The 18,829-nt window shown below is 47.9% G+C and overlaps 1 protein-coding gene across 2 annotated transcripts in view; it reads right to left on the reverse strand.

Annotated features, from left to right (window-relative positions):
• Positions 1–414: 414 nt before the first annotated feature.
• The window catches only part of PHF2 (PHD finger protein 2), a 54,508-nt gene continuing 36,093 nt past the window's right edge, over positions 415–18,829 (reverse strand). The window contains exons 6-22 of one of the 2 annotated variants that reach the window (XM_086846279.1): positions 18,347–18,533; positions 17,634–17,796; positions 16,684–16,771; positions 16,043–16,149; positions 15,682–15,773; positions 15,187–15,276; positions 14,103–14,465; positions 13,203–13,322; positions 12,491–12,609; positions 11,976–12,154; positions 11,696–11,769; positions 10,480–10,637; positions 6,376–6,653; positions 5,197–5,292; positions 4,204–4,313; positions 2,797–3,058; positions 415–1,333 (exon numbers count right to left, since the gene is read on the reverse strand). In XM_086846279.1, coding sequence (XP_086702405.1) covers positions 1,245–1,333; positions 2,797–3,058; positions 4,204–4,313; positions 5,197–5,292; positions 6,376–6,653; positions 10,480–10,637; positions 11,696–11,769; positions 11,976–12,154; positions 12,491–12,609; positions 13,203–13,322; positions 14,103–14,465; positions 15,187–15,276; positions 15,682–15,773; positions 16,043–16,149; positions 16,684–16,771; positions 17,634–17,796; positions 18,347–18,533 — 2,575 coding nt within the window. In that variant the 3' untranslated portion in view covers positions 415–1,244. The remainder of the gene's footprint in view (positions 1,334–2,796; positions 3,059–4,203; positions 4,314–5,196; positions 5,293–6,375; positions 6,654–10,479; positions 10,638–11,695; positions 11,770–11,975; positions 12,155–12,490; positions 12,610–13,202; positions 13,323–14,102; positions 14,466–15,186; positions 15,277–15,681; positions 15,774–16,042; positions 16,150–16,683; positions 16,772–17,633; positions 17,797–18,346; positions 18,534–18,829) is intronic. The other variant, XM_086846280.1, reaches the window with a different exon arrangement.

The raw sequence follows: 18,829 nt of genomic DNA on the forward strand, positions 1-18,829 counted from the left end.
AGGTGAATGATGCGCTGGGTGGGCACCTTTGGGTGGACCGTGAGGGACACTCAAAACAGTGCCCAATTGACCAGGGCTTCTCGTGGTGCTGTAGCAAGCAGAGGTGTGTAAGCAGAGGTGACAGATGGGGCAGTGGCAGCAGAGCCACTGTCTGTGCCAGCTGTGGTCCTCTGCTCGCTCCTTCACCCACCCTCAGGGACCCCCAGCTGCTTCCCCACCCCTCCTTTGCTGACCCCACAAAAAGGCCAGGCCCAGGCAATTGTGTACAAAACCTGAAATAGTTTTACTTTGCTTTCTTTTTTTTTTTTTTCTTTTTTTTCTTCTTTTTTTAAACTTTGCTCTAGGTTTACTTAAGATTTTGTGAAGTCGATACAAGAGCATTTGATATGAATCGGTAAATAAAACACCGTCATAGATAGATAGCCACGATAAACTTTGTTAGAAATGTACATGTCGCGAAAAAATAATAATACTAATAATAATAATCATAATAAAAAAAGCCGGCGCGACGCCCGGGCCGGCGTGGCCCTGGTGGCCCTGGTGGTGGCCCCGGTGGCCCTGGCACACGGCGGCAGGTGGCTCTGGTTCCCCACAGGCGCCGCGCCCCGGTAATGTGTGTATATAAACAAAGCCCATAAGAAATGTACAAATATAAAAAGCTACAAACATTAATAAATTACATCATCACAAAACACGGAAACACTCCACAAGGTGCTAGTAAAATAACTGTCTCCCTCCTCGTACAAGAAGTTACGCAAAGAGCTGGTACCGGCGGGCAGCGCCCGGAGAGACCCTCCCCGTATAAAAACCCGGCGGTGGTTATTCCAAAAGCTATGTACAAGCTACATTCTAGGAAAAGGGGCCCGGGCTGTGGCTGCGTGGGGCGGCGGCGGCGCCTGAGAAATGCCCCGCTGACTCCCCGCCCGACGCCTCGAGTGCTGCGGTCCCCTCCCGCCACGTGGCCTCGTGGCCCTTCCTGCTGCTGGCCACGCTGGCCGCGGCCACCTGCCCTGCCCGCTCACCGGCCGGGAAGAGGGGCCCGAGGCCGGAGCCGGGGCCCGACGCGCTCCTCGGTGGCCGAGATTAGTATTAACTTTTTGCGGCTAGTCGCTCTCAGCACTCTGAGAAAGGACATCTATATTAAAAAATATTTATAGCAGGATTCTGTACAGTCCGACCGCTGAAAGTTAAAGGGGTTATTGTGGTGGTGGCCCAGAGCTGGGTGGCAGTGTCCCACGGGGCCACTAGAGCAGCAGCTTCCCGTTCCGGTGGATCTTCAGGATCTTGCCGAGCCGCTGCTTGGCCGTGGCCATCCCCTTCTTCGTACGCTTCCCTGGAAGGAGAGCAGGGTTGGGGTGAGGACCCTGGCCCACAGCACCCCACAGGCACAGACCCCCCAGCTGCCCCCACAGCCCTGCTGCCAGCCCTGCCCAGCTCCTTGAGGGACGCCCACCAGCACCCCTCAGGAGTGGGGCTGCTGGCCATAGGACAGGGCTCAGCAGGGAGCACAGCCCCTGGAGAGCCAGCCCTGCTGAGCCGGGGGCACACCCACCCCCACGGACACATCCACACCTGCCCTGGGGAGACAATGCTCTGCTGGGCACCCTCCTGCCTCCCCAGCTCTGCTGGGCACCCTCTCACCCCTGCAGTGCCAGCCCTGGTGCCCTGTGCCCTCACCTGCCCTGGTCACTGCTTGTTTGCCCACAGGGAGTCAATCAAACCCAGCCCCACCAGTGCTACCCTGCTCCTCAGGGAGAGGCTGCACAGACACACAGACACACAGACACACGGACATAGACACACACAGCTCCACAGCTCTTCACAACTCCAAGCTCCTGGGTACCTCTCTGCCTTGGACCTGTTTCCCACCATTTCACCACAAAAGCACAATTCCAGGCAAATACATTCTTTTCCACTCCAGCTCTGCAGAGATCCACAGGGACCAACCAGCCCCTACCACAGGCTACACACATCCTGCCCTACGGCCATCCAAGCTGCCAGGGTACTGTGCACTACCTCTGATCTGCTCCACTTGAATACATGGAATTCGGGAAACATCAGCCACATTGCCTCACTCATCACTTGGGGCCTTTCCCAGTGGGATCACACGCAGCTTTCATGCTACACAGTGCCTGTCCCACACACCTGCCTCAGTTATGCTTCCTGAGCCAAGTTCAAGTGGAGAGCCTGAGGTCCCAGCCCAGACTCTGGGACAGCCTCAGCTTTTTCACACTTTCCCTATGGCAGACAGCGAGCAACCTCTTCCTCTCTCCTGCCTTTGGTTGTAGCTGTGTCACTCCCAAGGTTTGATACTCTGCTCCCCTGTGGCAACTCTTCAGAGAGATCTGCAGTGTGCCCTGCTCTACGTGTCCTGGGAGGACTGTCCTCAGCTACAGTCAGCACAGAGCTGGTGCACAGCCACCAGCACCACCCTGGGCAGAACAGCCTTCATGGTTGCATCCTCCCTTGGCCAAGGCTCCACCAGACAGGCTGTCTGGGATGTGACCCTGCAGGTGCTCCTCCTGAGCTGGGGCCGTGCTGGGCAGTGCTCCTGCCATGGGATCCCTCACACCCTGCAAACAACAGCCCAGCAGAAAAACACCAATTTGGCCCCCCGGTGCCAGGACAGTCGAGGCCACGGGCAGGGCTCTATCCCTGACCAGATCTGACTTGCATCCACACCTGCGCCTGCGCCTGCCACAGCACACACGGCAGCGGGGCCCTGCGGAACTCTCGGGTTCCGCGGCCCTTCACCCTTCCCCACTCCTGCACCACAACCCAGGCGTTTCCTGGTACCTTTGGCGGAGGCATTGTTCTGCGAGGATGATGAGGGTCTCCTCTGTGTGAGGAAAACACCGGGTGCCATCGGCTGCGATCCCCTGTTAGGCTGGGCGACCCCAAAGGTGCTGGCCCCTGCGGTGTACTCGTGATCTGTGAGGCTGCTGGCCTGTGACTCCAGCTTCGGCTCGGGGGAGCCGCCTTCCTGAGCCGCTTTGCTTGCGTTGGGGGCTGACAGCTTCTTTTTGGTATTTTTTTTCTTCTTGCCTTTTTGTTCCTCCTTTAAAATGACAAAGATGAAGCTCAGATTAATCCGCAGAAGACCTTTAGCTAGGACAAGGGCCGGCGGCGTTGCTCAGGGTCCTGATACAACGACAGCCCAGGAGTTGGCCACGGACAAGCGCTCGGGGGCGGCTCCGACACGTCTGGCTCACAGCTGCACACACACGTCAGCCCCTCGTGCCTCTACATCCTCGCTCTGTGCGGGGCCTCCTCGTTCCTTACCACTGCGGCGAGCGGGAGCCAGCCGGGGCCGCACCGACATCGCCCTGGAGCTGCAGCATGGTCAGCATGGGCAAATCTTTCCATCTTCCACAAAAACTGGCACCTCCTATCTTCAGGGATCTTCACACCCTTGCACAACAGCACGAAGGATATTAAACATCCCACTGATTCAGCCTCTGCTTCCTGCTAGGTCACACACATCATCTCCTGACCTGTAACTGCACCTGGACATGCACACTGGGATGGCAGAGGTCTGCTACTGTCCTGTGTCTCTTGCCTACTACTTTCAGTTCCTTCTTGAAACCCTGCCACCATCCTTAAAGCTCTTCTACTCAACAGTCCACATCGCAGAAGCCCAAGGCCACCATAATCTGTGTCTCCACCAGCTTGCTGAGGTCCCTCACCAAGCTTGCTCCAGCAGACCTTGTCACCTCCGCATCTCACCATGTCATGGGGTTTCTCTGACCCCTTCAGAGACCAGACACTTACCAAACATCCAACCTGCTCCAGTTCTTTTCCTAAACTGACCCTTTGCTCACAGTTCACCAAACCTTTGGAAGCAAACCCTGGCACTTCGCAGTAGCCAATCTGCACAGACAGGCAATCACACTAGTCAGGCTCTCAAGTACACATCAAATACACTCCTTTGGGGCAGCCCTCTCCTGTTCTACCCCAGTAGCCATTCTCACTCCCTCATCCTTCCCTGTATGTTTCTCTGTCCCTTGCTGCCTTGTGACGTGGTCAGGCGTGCTGTGACACCGCTGGGCTTGGATCCCATTTATTTCCCTGAGACCGCAGAGCCCCGTGTCACTGGCAGGACCAAACACTACACAGGGCTGACACAGCACTAGGGCACAGCTCTGCTGCTGGGGACAGGGCTCTCCTTTCCTGACAGCTCCTACTCCCCAGGCAGCCTCTCACCTGCTGTGACAGCTTGGCGGCGGCGGCGGCGAGTCCGGTTTCGATGGAGGCGACTCTCGTGCCTTCTCGCACAGGTCGGTCCTGCCGGGGCACCGAGGGGCCAACTCGTGCTGCAGGGAGAGCAGAGGCAGGTGAGGGGCAGGAATGTGCCCGTGGCAGCAGCACAGCCACCACAGGGCAGCAGGCTCTGCCCTGCTCAGCCAGGAGAGATGGGAGCAGCCTCTGCCCTTCCCTTCCCCAGGCACGAGCGAAGGCACAAGAGTCAGCAGCCTGCAGGCACGGTGGCACGGGCAGAAGCTGATAGGGTGTCACACAGCTGAGCAGCTCCACAGCCACCTGAAGCCAAAGCCACGTGGGTTTGTGCCCACATCCTGGGTTATGAGTGTCTTTTCCAAAGGGACAATGCTCACCTGCAGCCAGGGTAGGATATGCAGGGCCACAAGCTGATGAGACCAAGTGTGGGCTGCTTGTCACACACAGCACACACAGAGGGTGCCCTGCTCATGGGCCAGGGGTCAAAGTGGTCCAGGGGCCCCCTTGCCTGTCACTACCCCTGGTGAGCTCCAACAGACCCGGGACAGACCAACCCCTTCCAGATCATGAGCTTTGGCTGAACCTGGAGGAGACTATTCATGCTTTCTCTCACTATTCCCACAGTCAACACCTGAAATCCACAGCAACTCAGCTGTCCAGGGACTGATTCACTGTTACACCACTGCTAAGAGAGCAACCAAATGATCTATCACTAAGAGTGTGAGGAAAAATCAACCAAGGAATTACTTTCTCTTGCCAGCTGATTGCAGGAGGAAGGCTAAAACTGCTTGGCAGGAATCCCAGTACCTGGATCACCTCCCACTGCCCTGGAAAGGGTTAATCCTTCATCTGATAAATCACTAATTGTGGGTCATAGTTTCCACACTTGAAAAATGCCTGGGTTTTAGACATTTGCATGACTTAGCCTGAGTCTGGGCAGCACAGAGCACATTGACTTACCTGTTGGACTGTAAGGGGCATCATCTGAACTTTTCCTTTTCTTTGATCGGGATTTGAACACTGGATTATCTTCATCTGATTCAAGAGAAGGGTAAACTACAGTAGAAAACAAAGGCAAGAGTTTGAGTTTAGGAAACTGCTCTACCCTGTACAGAGCCCCCTTGCTCTGTCCAGGTGCAGCGACCACAGGCACCGCAGCTGGATGGTCCCCAGAAGTGCCAGTGAGCACTTCTGTCACAGCTGTGACTTCCCTCTGCTCTCATTACTCTTGGGAGCTGCTGCCATTAAACTGTGGCTGGCTCTCTATATTCCTCTATAATCACAGAATATCCTGGCAAGGGAGCCACAAGAATCATTGAGTCCAACTCAGTTGCCCAGAAAAGCTGTGATTGCTCCATCTCTGCAAGTGTCCAAGGCCAGGCTGGACAGGGCTTGGAGCAACCTGGTGTAGTGGAAAGTGTCCCTGCCCACAGCAGAAGATGGCCCTTGAAGATCCCTTCCAACCTAAACCACTCTATGATTCCATTATAACTGGGGCAGAACTGATGTAACTGGTGCAAACTGGCTTTGTGCCCATTTCTGCTGCAGACACTTGCCTTCTCTGCCAAAACTCGAAATAGCATTGGATCCCTTTTCCATGTACAAGTTCAACTTCTCACTCCTCTCAGCTGGGGGTTTAATTGCTACTATGCAGACAAGGATATTCCTGTCACGAGTAGCAGTACCTGACCCACATTTCTGGGACTGTCCCCTGTTTCTGGGTTGACTGCTGCAGCTTTGGGGCATCTCCATGTTTCTTGAGAGTTTTTTATTTTGCCACACCTCAGATGCAGCCTGCCTGGATGGCTGTGTGACCCTGGGCTCTGCAGCCTGCCTGGATGGCTGTGTGACCCTGGGCTCTGCAGCCTGCCTGGATGGCTGTGTGACCCTGGGCTCTGCAGCCTGCCTGGATGGCTGTGTGACCCTGGGCTCTGCAGCCTGCCTGGATGGCTGTGTGACCCTGGGCTCTGCAGCCAGCCTGCTGTCCCATCTATTTGCTCCCTTTGGTGTGCAGATCCCCGTTCGTGCGCTGATCCCAGGGTGGCACAGCGGGAAGAAGCACCCACAAGCAAAGGGACAATAGGACACGTGTGTCCATGCAGCCCCAGCACATCCTCACTCTGCTCCCCTCCGACTCACCATAATCTGAGTCCTTGAAACAGGCATCCAAGTGGTCCTGGTCCTCATCATAATCCTCAATGTCGATGCTGTTCTTTGTGCTTTTCTTCAGCAGCCGCTTCCCAGCGTTTTTGTTACCACCACCACCAGTTTTTTTCGAGTTTTGTGTGGAGAAGGAGTTGTTCTTCGCCTGATTGGTGCCCCACGATGTCTGCAGGCAGGACTCTGAGGCCTGGAGGTTTGCCATGGAGAGCATGCCCTGGATGGCTTCCTGTGTGCTGGGGGAAGCAGGTGGCTGGCTGTGGGACACAGGGAGAGATGCTGGAGCACTCAGTGATTCCGGAAACACCAACCCCTCGCAGGCAGCTCGCTCCTGCCATGGCAGTTGTGCTGGGAGAGACCCCCTGATTCTTCTGAGTAGCTGCACATACCACCAGGGCCAGCAGGGAATTTTATGGGACAGGAGTAGCACAGAGAAGCACCCCAGACGTGGGGGTGATGGCCCAGGAGCCAGGGAGAGGTGGGCAAGTCCCTGGGGCTGTCAGCACTCTGAGCCGAGCTCAGGGAACTTCCCAAAGCCAACAGCAGAATTCCTGACAGAGCAGTGTCTCTATAGCAACTATCATCATCATCATCATCCTCTCCTCCTCTCCTCATCTTCATAGTATCTATCTGTCTATCTATCTGTCTATCTATCTATCTATCTATCTATCTATCTATCTATCTATCTGTCTATCTTTAATAATGTTATTTTTCTGAACTACCAAATCATCCTCCTCCTCATAATCATATTTTAATAGTATTATTTATAATCTATACTACCAGCTCCTGTAAAAGGAGAGCTTATGCATCACCACTGGTGGGGGATGTCATGGGGGGCTCTGCTTGAAACTGTCTGGAAGTTTTTGGTCCCAGTTCACCACTCCAGGAGCTGCTGGAAATGAATTCTGAGACTGGCAGAACACATCATCCAGTAATTCCAGAAGTCTCAAGTTTGGGCAAGTAGTGAAATGCAAAAAACCCTTGTTGTGGCAATAGTATTTGTTACACTTGTTATACGTTTGTTGTGCAATAGAAGCCACAAACATGCAAGAGAATTAACAGCACCCTTTCACTTTCTCCTACTTGAGCTTAATCTGGGCTCTGAATAGAACAATGTACAAGGGCATAAAGGAAGTTTCTGGGCACTAATGGCATTTAGACATAATCCTGAAAATTACTTAAGACTGGTTCACAACTCAACAAACAGAAGAACATAAAAAACTTATTTAGGAAAGAGCCATTTAAATCCCTCCAATATCATGCCTTCTCCTCTGCCTTGTCCCTGGCAGAGAAATATTTTGCATCATCTACAAGGAATTATCATATTTTCTTCCAGCCTTTTTCCCTGAACTGCTTTTTCAAACACTGAACTCTCAAAACACTGCAAACAGACCATCAAATACTGACCACTAAATGGGCAAATCAGAGAGGAACTGCCTTAAGCAACACAAACTTCAACAAATAAATGGTGGGATATGATCAAAAACAGTGGTTTTGAGAGTTAAACACCAACCTGAAAAGGGAAAAATGTCTCAGAGCTGCACATGGGGCAGAGTGTTTCTCATTAGGGCATGTGCCTGGTGTGCTTCCATCAGGAGTATTTCAGCTTTCTAAGCCAAAAAAAATTCAAGAAGACTCAGGAAGCAATTTTGAAGCTCTGGAAGAGCCATATCCCCTTTCTGTAGCTTCAGCAATGATTTTTAAAAAAACACATTTATGAAAGTAAACTATGAGTGAGTTACAATTATGGCTTAAAAAAACATTTTAAAAGAGCATTGGAGCAGGAACAAAGCAGCCACAGTGCTTCTGCCCCTGCTCTATCCCCACAGCCACCTCCAAACAGGAGGTGGCACTGAGGGATAGCCCAGACCTGCCTCCAGCCCAGCAGCCTTGCCCTGTCCTCGGGCTGGCAGCTGCTTTTGTGGGTGCTCTTCACCACCTGCCACTGCCACCTCTCTCCAAGGGGTCACCCCCTCTAGGCACATCATCTCCTTCTTCCCATCAGCAATTACTGAGTCTCCTACCTGTATCCTCATATTTAGAAACTGAATTTATAATATCTCAGCAAAGTATTGCTGACTGAGCAGTGGCTCTGAAGAAGTAACAAATGTGTAGAACTAAAGAACTCCAACAATTTCGAGTACAAACCCAGTGTTTCCTTCCATTTTTGAGTCACATCTGGACGCAAGTAATTTTGCTCCTTTCTAGATCAGGTGATGACCAACCCTCCAAGCTTTTTCCATATTCCATATTAGCTCTTTCAGCCTGTTCCCACACTCAGAGCAGCCCTTCTGCAGGTGCTTTGTCCTTCCCTCTCCCTGTCTTGCTGGCACACACAGCTGAGCTGCAGTTCTCTGGAGCACGCTAGGTAATGCCATCAGGGCCTCTGGGGTGGCCAGCTGCTGGTGGCAGCCCAGGATTTTACAGAATAAGGTTTCCCATGATTCAGATAAGGCCACTAGCACAAAAAGCCCTGACCTGCTTCCCAGTGACTGTTGGGACCCAGCACTGGTCTGACAGGGATTCAGGCACCGGCTGCTTTTGTGGGAGGCGATCCCACAGTGACACAGGACTGCTCCACAGCATCTACAACGTGCACATACAGATCTATAAATGCAAACATTCCCCAGCCTTCATCTGCCCTGCAAGCAGAGAAAGATGGGAATTGTTCTTGAGAGTCAGACGTGAGCACAGTGGCCTCATGCTGGGACACGGTGTGTTTGCATTTTGTGTTTCTTCCGCTTTATTTTCAAAGAGCACGTCACGGCCATTTGAAAAGCCGAGCGTAATTATGAAACACAGAAATTACATTTACCAGGGGCTTTTTCCAATCAAGATGCAGCACACACTGCCAAACCCAGTGTTTATCCCAGAGCCAGCACTGATAGGACACATTCCCACTGTAACTCAGCCGAGCCTGGTGACGGGACAGTGTGTGGGACTTTGATTTCAGAAACCACAGAGCCTTCAAACACCCTGCCTACAGCAACCAGGCTGAGGGGGGAAAGCAAAGGCCTGAGGCCTGCTCTGTTCTGGTTTAACCCCTTGCAGACAGCAAAACACACCCAAGCAAGGCAAACTATTGTCAAGGACCATTTCAAAGCACGTGGTGAGCTGTGTTATCCACAGAATGGCCAGCAGTGTACACAGGGCCAAGGAAGATTTGTTTAAGTTCTTATAATAGTTGATAAATTGTCTTTTTTTATACCAAACTTCCAGCATGGGAGTTTTATTAACCTGGCAACTTTATTACAGTGTCAGACACACCTAACTACTTTATGATGTGTCTAATCACCTGCCAAAATGTAACTGTAAAATCAATATAAACACTCATCCCATTATGGACCGCAGTGCAGAATGGAAAAGAAATTCACAGGGACGGTCAAGCAGACGAGTGTTCATGTGATTATTTCTTTCCACCACTCACTGTTTGGATCACTGAAGGATCTGGTGCTGTACCTTACTGGCCATAGCCCAAAATATCCAGGGTCAGTTCCCATGTTCCCCATAAGACATCACTAAGCCCAGGCAGACATTTCCATTTCAGGTACAGAAGTACCCACCAAAGAGTTTGCTTTTTTCCCCAAGCCTTAATTTTCTGGTGGGAAGAAGAATGATAACCAGAGATGGGAGGGAGGGCAGACAGTTTCCTATATCCTTCTTCCAAACACCTGGCATTTGTGGCACCTTATGGAGGTCCATGCCTTATAAAGCACCTCTCACCTTATGGGAGAAATGCTGGTCATTTAGATTCCTTAATTACAACCTCCCTACATTAAAAACCATAATTCCCACCCTCAAGCTGCAGTCACTGAACTCTCTCCTTCTTTTGAATTATTCATCTATTACAGCATTACTGCTAAAACTGATCTTCAGCATCTACAGATATGAAATTCTCTATTTGTTCAATTTATACCACCAAAATCCTTCCTCCCTCTCCCTCCAGATCACAAGATAAAGGAAGAGCTTGCTTTCTGGAGAATAAGCAGTTACCAAGCTGCAAAATTCATTCTCACTCACACACAGCCACAAGAGAGCAATTTTGTTCACAGGTAAGAGGGAAAAGCATCCCCTGGTGCGTACCTGTTGGTGTTATACTCTAAACCCCCAACTTCCTTGCTTGCCTGCAAAAGATCAAGAATTCCTGCTGAACTTCCACTCTCTTTCTTTACTTTGGAATTGCGTCCTGGCTTTGCCTCTGTGTCAATGTGAAGCAAATCTTCATCTGATGAGTCCTCACTCTGCAAAAACAAGGAAAGGGCTAAAAAAGGTGGAAACTCAGTGAGCTGGTCCCCAAGTGATTTCTGCAGCCTGCTGCTCCTCCGAAAACACAGGCCTAGTCCTTGGAATTTGCTTTCTTTAAACAAAAAACAAAACAAGAACAAACAAAGAACAAAACCAAGTGCATGGTAAAAATCCATTTCCTTGCAGCCTGTAGGCATGGTAGGTTTTTCTTTCCCCTTCCAAAGCTTTGAGATCTGATCCTGTTCATGGGATCAATTCCCTTTAACAGTGGTGTTTCCATCCCCACAGCAGCAGACTGGGAGGATCAGGCATAGGAATGGGACAGATCTGTAGGGACAGTGTCCTGTGAGGCTCTGGAAGGGAGCTGCCTGCATCTGGCCATCTCTGTGGGGCTGAGATTTCTAGGCACTCTAGCCTGGTGCCTAAGAAAATGAGTTTTTCCCCCTTCCTGTCCTGATTTCAGGCTGGTACAGCACCAGCCCTGATTGCTTGGGGTGTCAGTCTGTTTCTCCAGGGACTCCCTCCTTAGGCTCCTGCACAGGGAGACACCCCCAGCCCCAGACCTCAGCTGCTGACTCAGACAGAGGTCTGCACTTCCTCCTGAATGTCCCACACACACACACACCAGGGTGAAAAGAACTCCTTGGTACTGAAGACCAAACGTTTTGGTCATCTTTGTCTTAACAAACTATTTTGCTTTTTCTGACTTACTCCAGTATTATAATATAAATTTGTATTAACCACAGCTGGGAAAAACATTTAATTTTAATGTCATTTGATTTCCAGCACTGAGCTTCTGACACAGAGCCAGCTCACAGCTGGGCTGTTCCATCCTGCAGGTGAGCTCCAGCCAGGCTCACTGACCCTGCAGGGGCTCAGGGGTGTTCTAGACCTCAGTCCAGCACGGGCAGAGAGACTCTGCCACTGGCACAAAACAAACACTTGAGTTGCTACATCACAGGAAGAGAATCACAGAATGATTTGGGTTGGAAAGGACCTTAAAAAGACTCAAGTTCTAGGAGTGCCTCCTTGTGAAGGCACAATAACCTCATACCTTGTATGGTACCGACTCCACCTTTGGCTTCTTAACAGGAGTGTGCTGCAGGGCTTCCTTTTTATCTGATAAAACTGAATAAATAAAAAGAAACAAAAAGTCATGGGTTTTTTCCCTTCAAAAACCAGCCCTCCTATTCCACTCACATATGACTGACAGGTAAGACATGGCTTTCTTTATTATAAATTGCATAGATGTTAAAGATTATATAGATTGTCCCAGACAATCACCACCTAAGACTTTGTTGAGCAGATAAAGACAAACCAGGAAATATCCTTACAGGGCAGTTCTCTTTTTGCAGTGTTTTTCTTTCTTCTGATTGGAAACTCATCAATTTTTAGTTCACCATCATCTGACACATATTCATATTCATCCCGTACAGGTTTGGCTTTGTCCTCTTTAAAATTCTGCAGTGACCCAAACACGCTGGTATTCAGATGAGTTTTGACTCCCTTTGAACTGGAAAAAAAAATGTTTACAAATCAGTAACAACACCCTGAGTAGAAAACAGCTTGTGACTTGACAGACAATGAGTATCTCTATGCAGAAATGTCAGTCAAATCAAACTCTTTCTGGGGTGCCAAAGCAACCAGAATAATTTTACAAACACATTTCTGAACCTGTGATTTATATCTCAAAATAGAGATATAGAGTGCTCTGACTAGAGCACTAGAGGAAGTTTTAATGATAAGGTCTTTTCTACATTGATCAGAAAGGCAGATTTTCATTGTCTTGCATAAAAGTATAAATAGCAACTTTTCAATTTCCTTTCTTAGTTGTCATACTTTTACTTACCCAAGCAACTTCTTATTAGAGAAAGAGAATGTGAATTTGTTGTCTTTATTTCCTGGTAAAGGAGTCTTTTCTGATTTGTGTTCCTCTTCCATTTTTAGGAGTGAATCAGGTTTACTGTTCTGAAAGGCAAAAGACCAAAACAAAAGAAATAAATCAGTTACATGAGTCATTTATGTTTCAGTTTCCCAGGTGCCCTCAGAATCTAAGCCTGTTCAATTTTCCCTTATTAAAAACCTTATTTTCTCTGCAGGCAAAATGTTCTATTCTATGAGTGAATTTCACTCACCCTTCATTAGCCCTCAAGAAAGGCAAGCTTTTCATCCATAGGGCATAATTCAGATTTCATTAACTCTAATTTTATGCCATTAAAATTAGTTACTATTTACTAGCTATTAGTTAGTTATTGATTAATCATTGATTTCTCATTAGTTATTAATTTCAGATTTAAACTAGTGGGACTGTGTCAGAACAAGGATCACAAAAGGGATCTCACTGTTAACAGTCTGTTGTCACTACAGACAAATGGACAATTAAGCATATGCTTTTGAAGAATCCATCTACCCCCTCTTCCTTTATCAGGGATTAATTGATTGTTTCCTGCTTAATTTTCTTTTCTTTGGGGGCTGAAAATTGATGTTTCACTTGGGCAGAGCCACAAACAACTCCCTACCTTTGGCTTATCATCATGTGGCAGAATTTTACAGAATTTTACCTTGTATTTCCATTTGGCTTCTGTTTTGCTCTTATTTTGCTCTCGAACTTCAAATTTCTCCACCTCATTCTGCTTGCTCACAGATTCCTTATTGGGAACACTTAAAACATTCTTTGCAGCCTGGGAAAAAGTCAGGGAAAAGTCCTCTGAATGAGGATGGAGTGTTGGCATGTCAGAAACACAGGCTTTATCTGGGAAATAACATGATGTATTTTTGAAAACCCCTGTTTATTCTTTCTGAACCCCAAAGTGAAGTTCAGTCAAATACTGCTCCTTCAGAGTGTGCAGAACAGCAGCTTCACTTCTCCTTGTGGTACACCAATACCTCTCCCTGTCTGTCACCCCATGACAGGTTTCACAAATTGCACACAAAGTGTTAGAACTTCAGAAACATTTTAGGAAAGATTTATGGATGTTTCTTCACAAACCATTCCTCTGTCAGTGCCTTGACGGATCCTGGCCCCCACCGAAATCAGAAGCAAAATTCATGCTGAATTAAAGGGCATCAGAATTAAAGGATGTCAAAAAGAAACTTGTCCTATGTGGGCAAAAATGGAAGAACACTATTGTTCTGTTTTCAGAACTCATTCTAGAATAACATCTCAAGCAAATGAGACACTGCAGAAACAAGTTCATTCATCACTGACACCTTTTGAGATCAGGGGGTTTCTGGGAGGCTCCACACCAACAAACATACCAACATACATACAAAATAACCAACAAACAAACCAAATCCAACAGCTGGGTAAGAGAACAGAGATGAGTTAAAAACCTTTCTTCTGCTTCTGCAGAGCCAGGGTTTCACAATGTGCTGCACTTACTACTTTTGGCATGAGACTTAGGGAGTGATTTTATCTCTCTGAGGGTGGGAGAAGAGGGAGAGGTTAAAACACGACCCACCTTGCCCTTCTTTGGCGTCTCGATCTTGGTCAGAGCCTCCTTGGTGTGTGCCTCCAGCAGGTCAAGGTTGGGGATGGCCGGTGGTGGGCTCTCCTTCGCCTTCTTTCCTTTCTTTTTGCCTTCTCCCTTCACTTTCGGGGTTTTGGGAGGTTTGGGGGGCTTGGGAGGCTTTGGGGGTTTGGATGGCTTGAGTTGTTTGGGAGTTTTCACAGTTTTGGGAGTCTTTTTTTTAGGGAGCTTTTCTACAGGTGGGGGCGGAGGGGTGACCTGGACGGGCGACGGAGCCTCCTCCTTCTCCACAGGACAGATCTCCTCGGCCGTGGGGTTGGCACTGGTGTCTGCTTTGCTGGCTTTTGAAGCATTCTGTGGTTTGGCACAAAGCACAGGCAGTTCAGACACAGCTGTCCCCTTTCTGAAACTCACCTGCACCCTCCATTAGGTGGGGAAACAAACCCCAAAGATGCCCAGAGATGCGATGGAAGGGAATCAGTCTGACCGAGGAATGAAGATCCCATCAAGGCCACCCCCAGCTTCCACCCCCACACTCCTCAAGCCTGGCCTGCAGTAACTCCAGAGGCTTGGTAGGCAATGTGACCCTCACTGGGCTGTACCATCACTGTTAAATGGCCTGTCCAGGATGGACAAAATGAACAGCATTCTGCTTAAAATGCTGATCAGCTTGAGCAAAAACCCTTTCCATTTCATTCTGATGTGATAAATATAGCAGAGTCACATTTTATGCCCTCGAGAAAAATTAGCAGTAAAATAGCTGCCCAATTAAAATTAACACTGACTAATTAAAAAGAAATTATTTTCTGCTTAACTTGCCATTCTGACAATCTGACTGCATCAAAGAGGATCAAAGGACCAGATAGGTTTCAGTTTTGAGGTCTCTGGATGTGGTTAGGAACGGGGTGGAATGCAGCACAACATCCTCCTGAAGGAGCTGAGCCAGCTGTGGTCACCTTTTGCTGTCACACATCTCCACCCAGCAGGATTTGGGACCACACTCAATGGATGATACCTCCATGCATTTCATAGCCTGGACCCCCAACATAGTAAATATTATAAAAACAGCACAAACCTCACTTAATCTTATTTCTTTGGCAAGGTCCTTGATAAGTTGTGCTGGTTTGAAGTTTTCTGGTAGTTCATCTTCATGCTCTGCTAAAGCCTAAAACACAACAAAACCAAATTGCTGCTTCTCTGCATGTTTTCTTCAGAAATAATAATAATAAAAAAAAAACCTCTTGAAATGAGTTGTCCATGTATTTTCCTATGTATTTAAACCAATCTTGACTGCATTAGATATTCAAATAAGATTTTTTTTCTTTTTCCTTGTTCTGGATGTTATAGTAACAAGTTGTCCTGAGAGAACAACAGTCAATCATCTTTTTTCAGATATTATTTAATTTTCACAAGTGCAACATCACTTTGCTCACCCCTAGTTCTCCCAATTCCTTCTCTTTGGCATCTTAGAATTGGATGTTTTGCAATGGAGATGTTACTTGTTCCAGAATTTCCTCTCTGCTCCAACAACTGACAAATGCATAATATTAATCCAGCCTGCTTCTCCTACCTGTTTTTTAGTCCACGACCTGAAAGCACCATTGAGAATCTTTGCTCCTTGAAGCAGATGAGCAGGAGGTTGTTGTCCAGCTTTATGCAAACCTGAGAAAAAAATCAGTGTCATTTAACCACTGACAGCTACAGTTGTTTACAGAAACCATTTAATTTGAAAATTGTAGCTGGGAAAGCTGAAGTTAACTTTTTGAGAGTTGGTCTCCACAAATGAATTCCTACTACAACCTGATGGTAATAAGCAGTGTTTTTATTGTGTCCCAAATCCAGCTGAGCCTTCCCACCGTGCTCCTGTCAGTTCTGGCTACCTCAGGTGTCAAAGCTGAGCCATCAGGGCAGGCAAGGAAATGCAGTTTTACCTTTGAATTTCTCTAGTAGATGCTTCCCCATGTACCAACACGCCGTTTCAAAGTTGGGAAACTGGGTCAGACTGACGATTTTCAATCGCCTTTCTACTTCATATGCCCTGCAAGACAAAGCCACACAACCTGAGCATGGCAGAGCACGAGAGTGTCACACTTTGGGTCACTTTGCAGTGGGTCCCCTCTTTGTCCTGCTGCCACACAGGCTGGCCTCGGGCCAGAAGCACAACGTGACAGCACCAGTGAAGTACTGAGGTACAGATGTAGGGTGGTTTTATGGCATTATTTGCCCAGAATCAGTAAAGAACCGCTCCTATGGTCTTACACCAGGTAAGCTGGTGTGGGCTGATCCAGCAGGGAGTGGCAGGTGCCAGGGTAAAACTCCAGGCAGTGAGTAACAGTTCTGCCTTCAGGATGTGGCCACATCAACCCAGGCACCTCAGGCATCCCCCCATGCATTGCCAACAGGCCTGAGGATAACTCAGCACGAGGGAACACAGACACAGGGGACAAAGGTGGGGCTGCACCAGCCAAAACTGCCCAAGAGCTACACCAGCATTACTGTCAGTGATTCATTATCACTGATTTATTAAAAAAAATGAGCCTCTACATAACTTCAGATTTTAAAGACAGATTACCTCATCTGCATTTCCACGCTTAGACTGTGTAGAAAATGTCCTGCAAAAGCCAGGCAATCTACTGGAGTCAGAGTTGCATAAATCCAACCTAAAAGAGAGAGAAGAGTCCTCAAGACAAGAACTTGAAAGCCATTAGCACAGACTTCAATCCCAAATGATGGCTACACTTCACTGAGCACCTTTCTCCACAGGTACCCACCCAGCCCAGCCCCAGAACCACACACACTTTGAACAAAGCTGCCTCTGGTCCCTTCTTTGTTTTGCTACATAATGGCAGCTGCTTTCCTGTCTCCACAAAGACCTGAAAGAGCCCAACATGTGCTTTATCCAGTGTCAGAATCAGGTGTTTTCCAAACATGTATTTTCATACAAAAATCTACTCAAGCTAGCGAATCTCTATAAATTGCTCTGTGTTTGTTTCACCATCTGCTCCACAGATGGTCATAAGAGAAACACCTACTTTCCACTTTATACACCCAAGGTAAAATTCAAGTGTGTAAACATTTGGTGCAAGAATCTGCTCACAAACAGTAATCTGTGGTTCCTGAGTGTCACAGGGGACTAATGTCTGTGGCAAGGATTTGGGGGTGTCATGGTCAGAATGCAAATTCATTCAATGGAAATTGTGTGTTAGGTGTCAGAAAGCAGAAATTACATGGTGGATACAAAAAGAAAACTCATGAGTTACTACAACCCAGCTAGACCATGAGTGCAACACTCTCCCTACTAGTTTAACTTTTAAAAGGCTGCTAAAATATTAATAGAAAGCAGTAAAAGTTCAGATTTGTTTTGGGTTTTTTTGTAAGCACATGAAATAAAACCTCAACTGAGAATTAGACTCCATACTTTGTCAGAGAAAGTTGACAAATCCCACCCCTCTGGCATTTTGGATGATATTTTGGATGGTTTTTGGATACTCTTGGTATCTCCCTCCTCTCCCACCTGCTCACCTGATGGGATGAAGAGTGTCTGGCCTTGTTTAACGGTGCATTTGTAACATTTATCTACTTGGTCTGCAAAAAACATCTCACTGTGATTTGCTGCTGACTGCCAGCGTTCATACAGAGAAATATTTGCAGAGGCTGGTTTGATGAGATAAAAGATCTTTTCTCCCTGAATTAGAAATATAAAATTAGCAGTGAGCAGCCAAATCAAACAACTCTGCACTGGCGTGCACACACACAAACACACACACACAAATATTTATCTAAATATACATTAACATTGTGTATTTTGGCAGTATTTGAATAAAATTAGTCAGCTATGTTGAGAAGAGGCTGAAATAATGAAATCACAGCTGACCACATCTGCTCAGAATTGTGGGAGTGATGGTAAAAAAGGTTTAGAGTGCCAGGTTCCATCACTCTGCAAAAATAGGATGTGGTGTCTTTAAGGCCTAGAGTGATGAATGTGCAGAAGGCACTAAACAAATATTAAAATCCTAATAGAGAGAAAATACACAGAGGACTTCCATGCTCCAAGTGCTTCCTCACTCAGGAGACCCTGGCACCCCTGGGAGTGCACTCAGAGCAGTTAAGGCTCGGATGCAACAGGACAATGACAAAAAAACCTGAGAGCTGAATTTTGGAGAGAATTCTATGATGGCCTTTGTGGATAAAATTGAGTTTGTTACCAGCTGCCCTGGAAAGCCAGTGTCCCTCACCTTCAGCACGTGGTACCAGGCAGAGGCCCCCCCAGAGTCTATGTGGAAGTCAGTGTAGCTGTCCTTCACGCAGATCAGACAGTACTTGGTCACTTTGGGTTTAGCCAGCAGAGCATCGTCAGGCCAGTAATTCTCCACCCAGGACAGCTTCTTTACGATGTCAGGAGGCTCCACAAAGCTGGACATCCTTACAGAGAGAGTGGAGAACAGACAGGCAGCTTTTAAAACAGAGCACCAGCACCCTGCTACAGCAGGAAGCAAGTGTGACAAATACTTGCATGGCAAACTGGAGCAGCTCCTCTCGTGGCAGTGGAACTGCTCTTCATTCAGAAAATTAGGGAAAACTGTTTGCAGACAGAGATTTAAGGGTTTTTAAGTGTGATGACTGAAAAACCATCCTTTGCCTTCTTTCAGCAGTATCATCTACGATCAAATATGTGTTGGCTGAAGTTTTCCAGCCCCTGCTATGCAGGCTCAGGTGCC

Source organism: Cyanistes caeruleus, chromosome 11, assembly GCF_971803275.1.
Source record: "Cyanistes caeruleus chromosome 11, bCyaCae1.hap1.1, whole genome shotgun sequence".
Classification (NCBI taxonomy): domain Eukaryota; kingdom Metazoa; phylum Chordata; class Aves; order Passeriformes; family Paridae; genus Cyanistes; species Cyanistes caeruleus.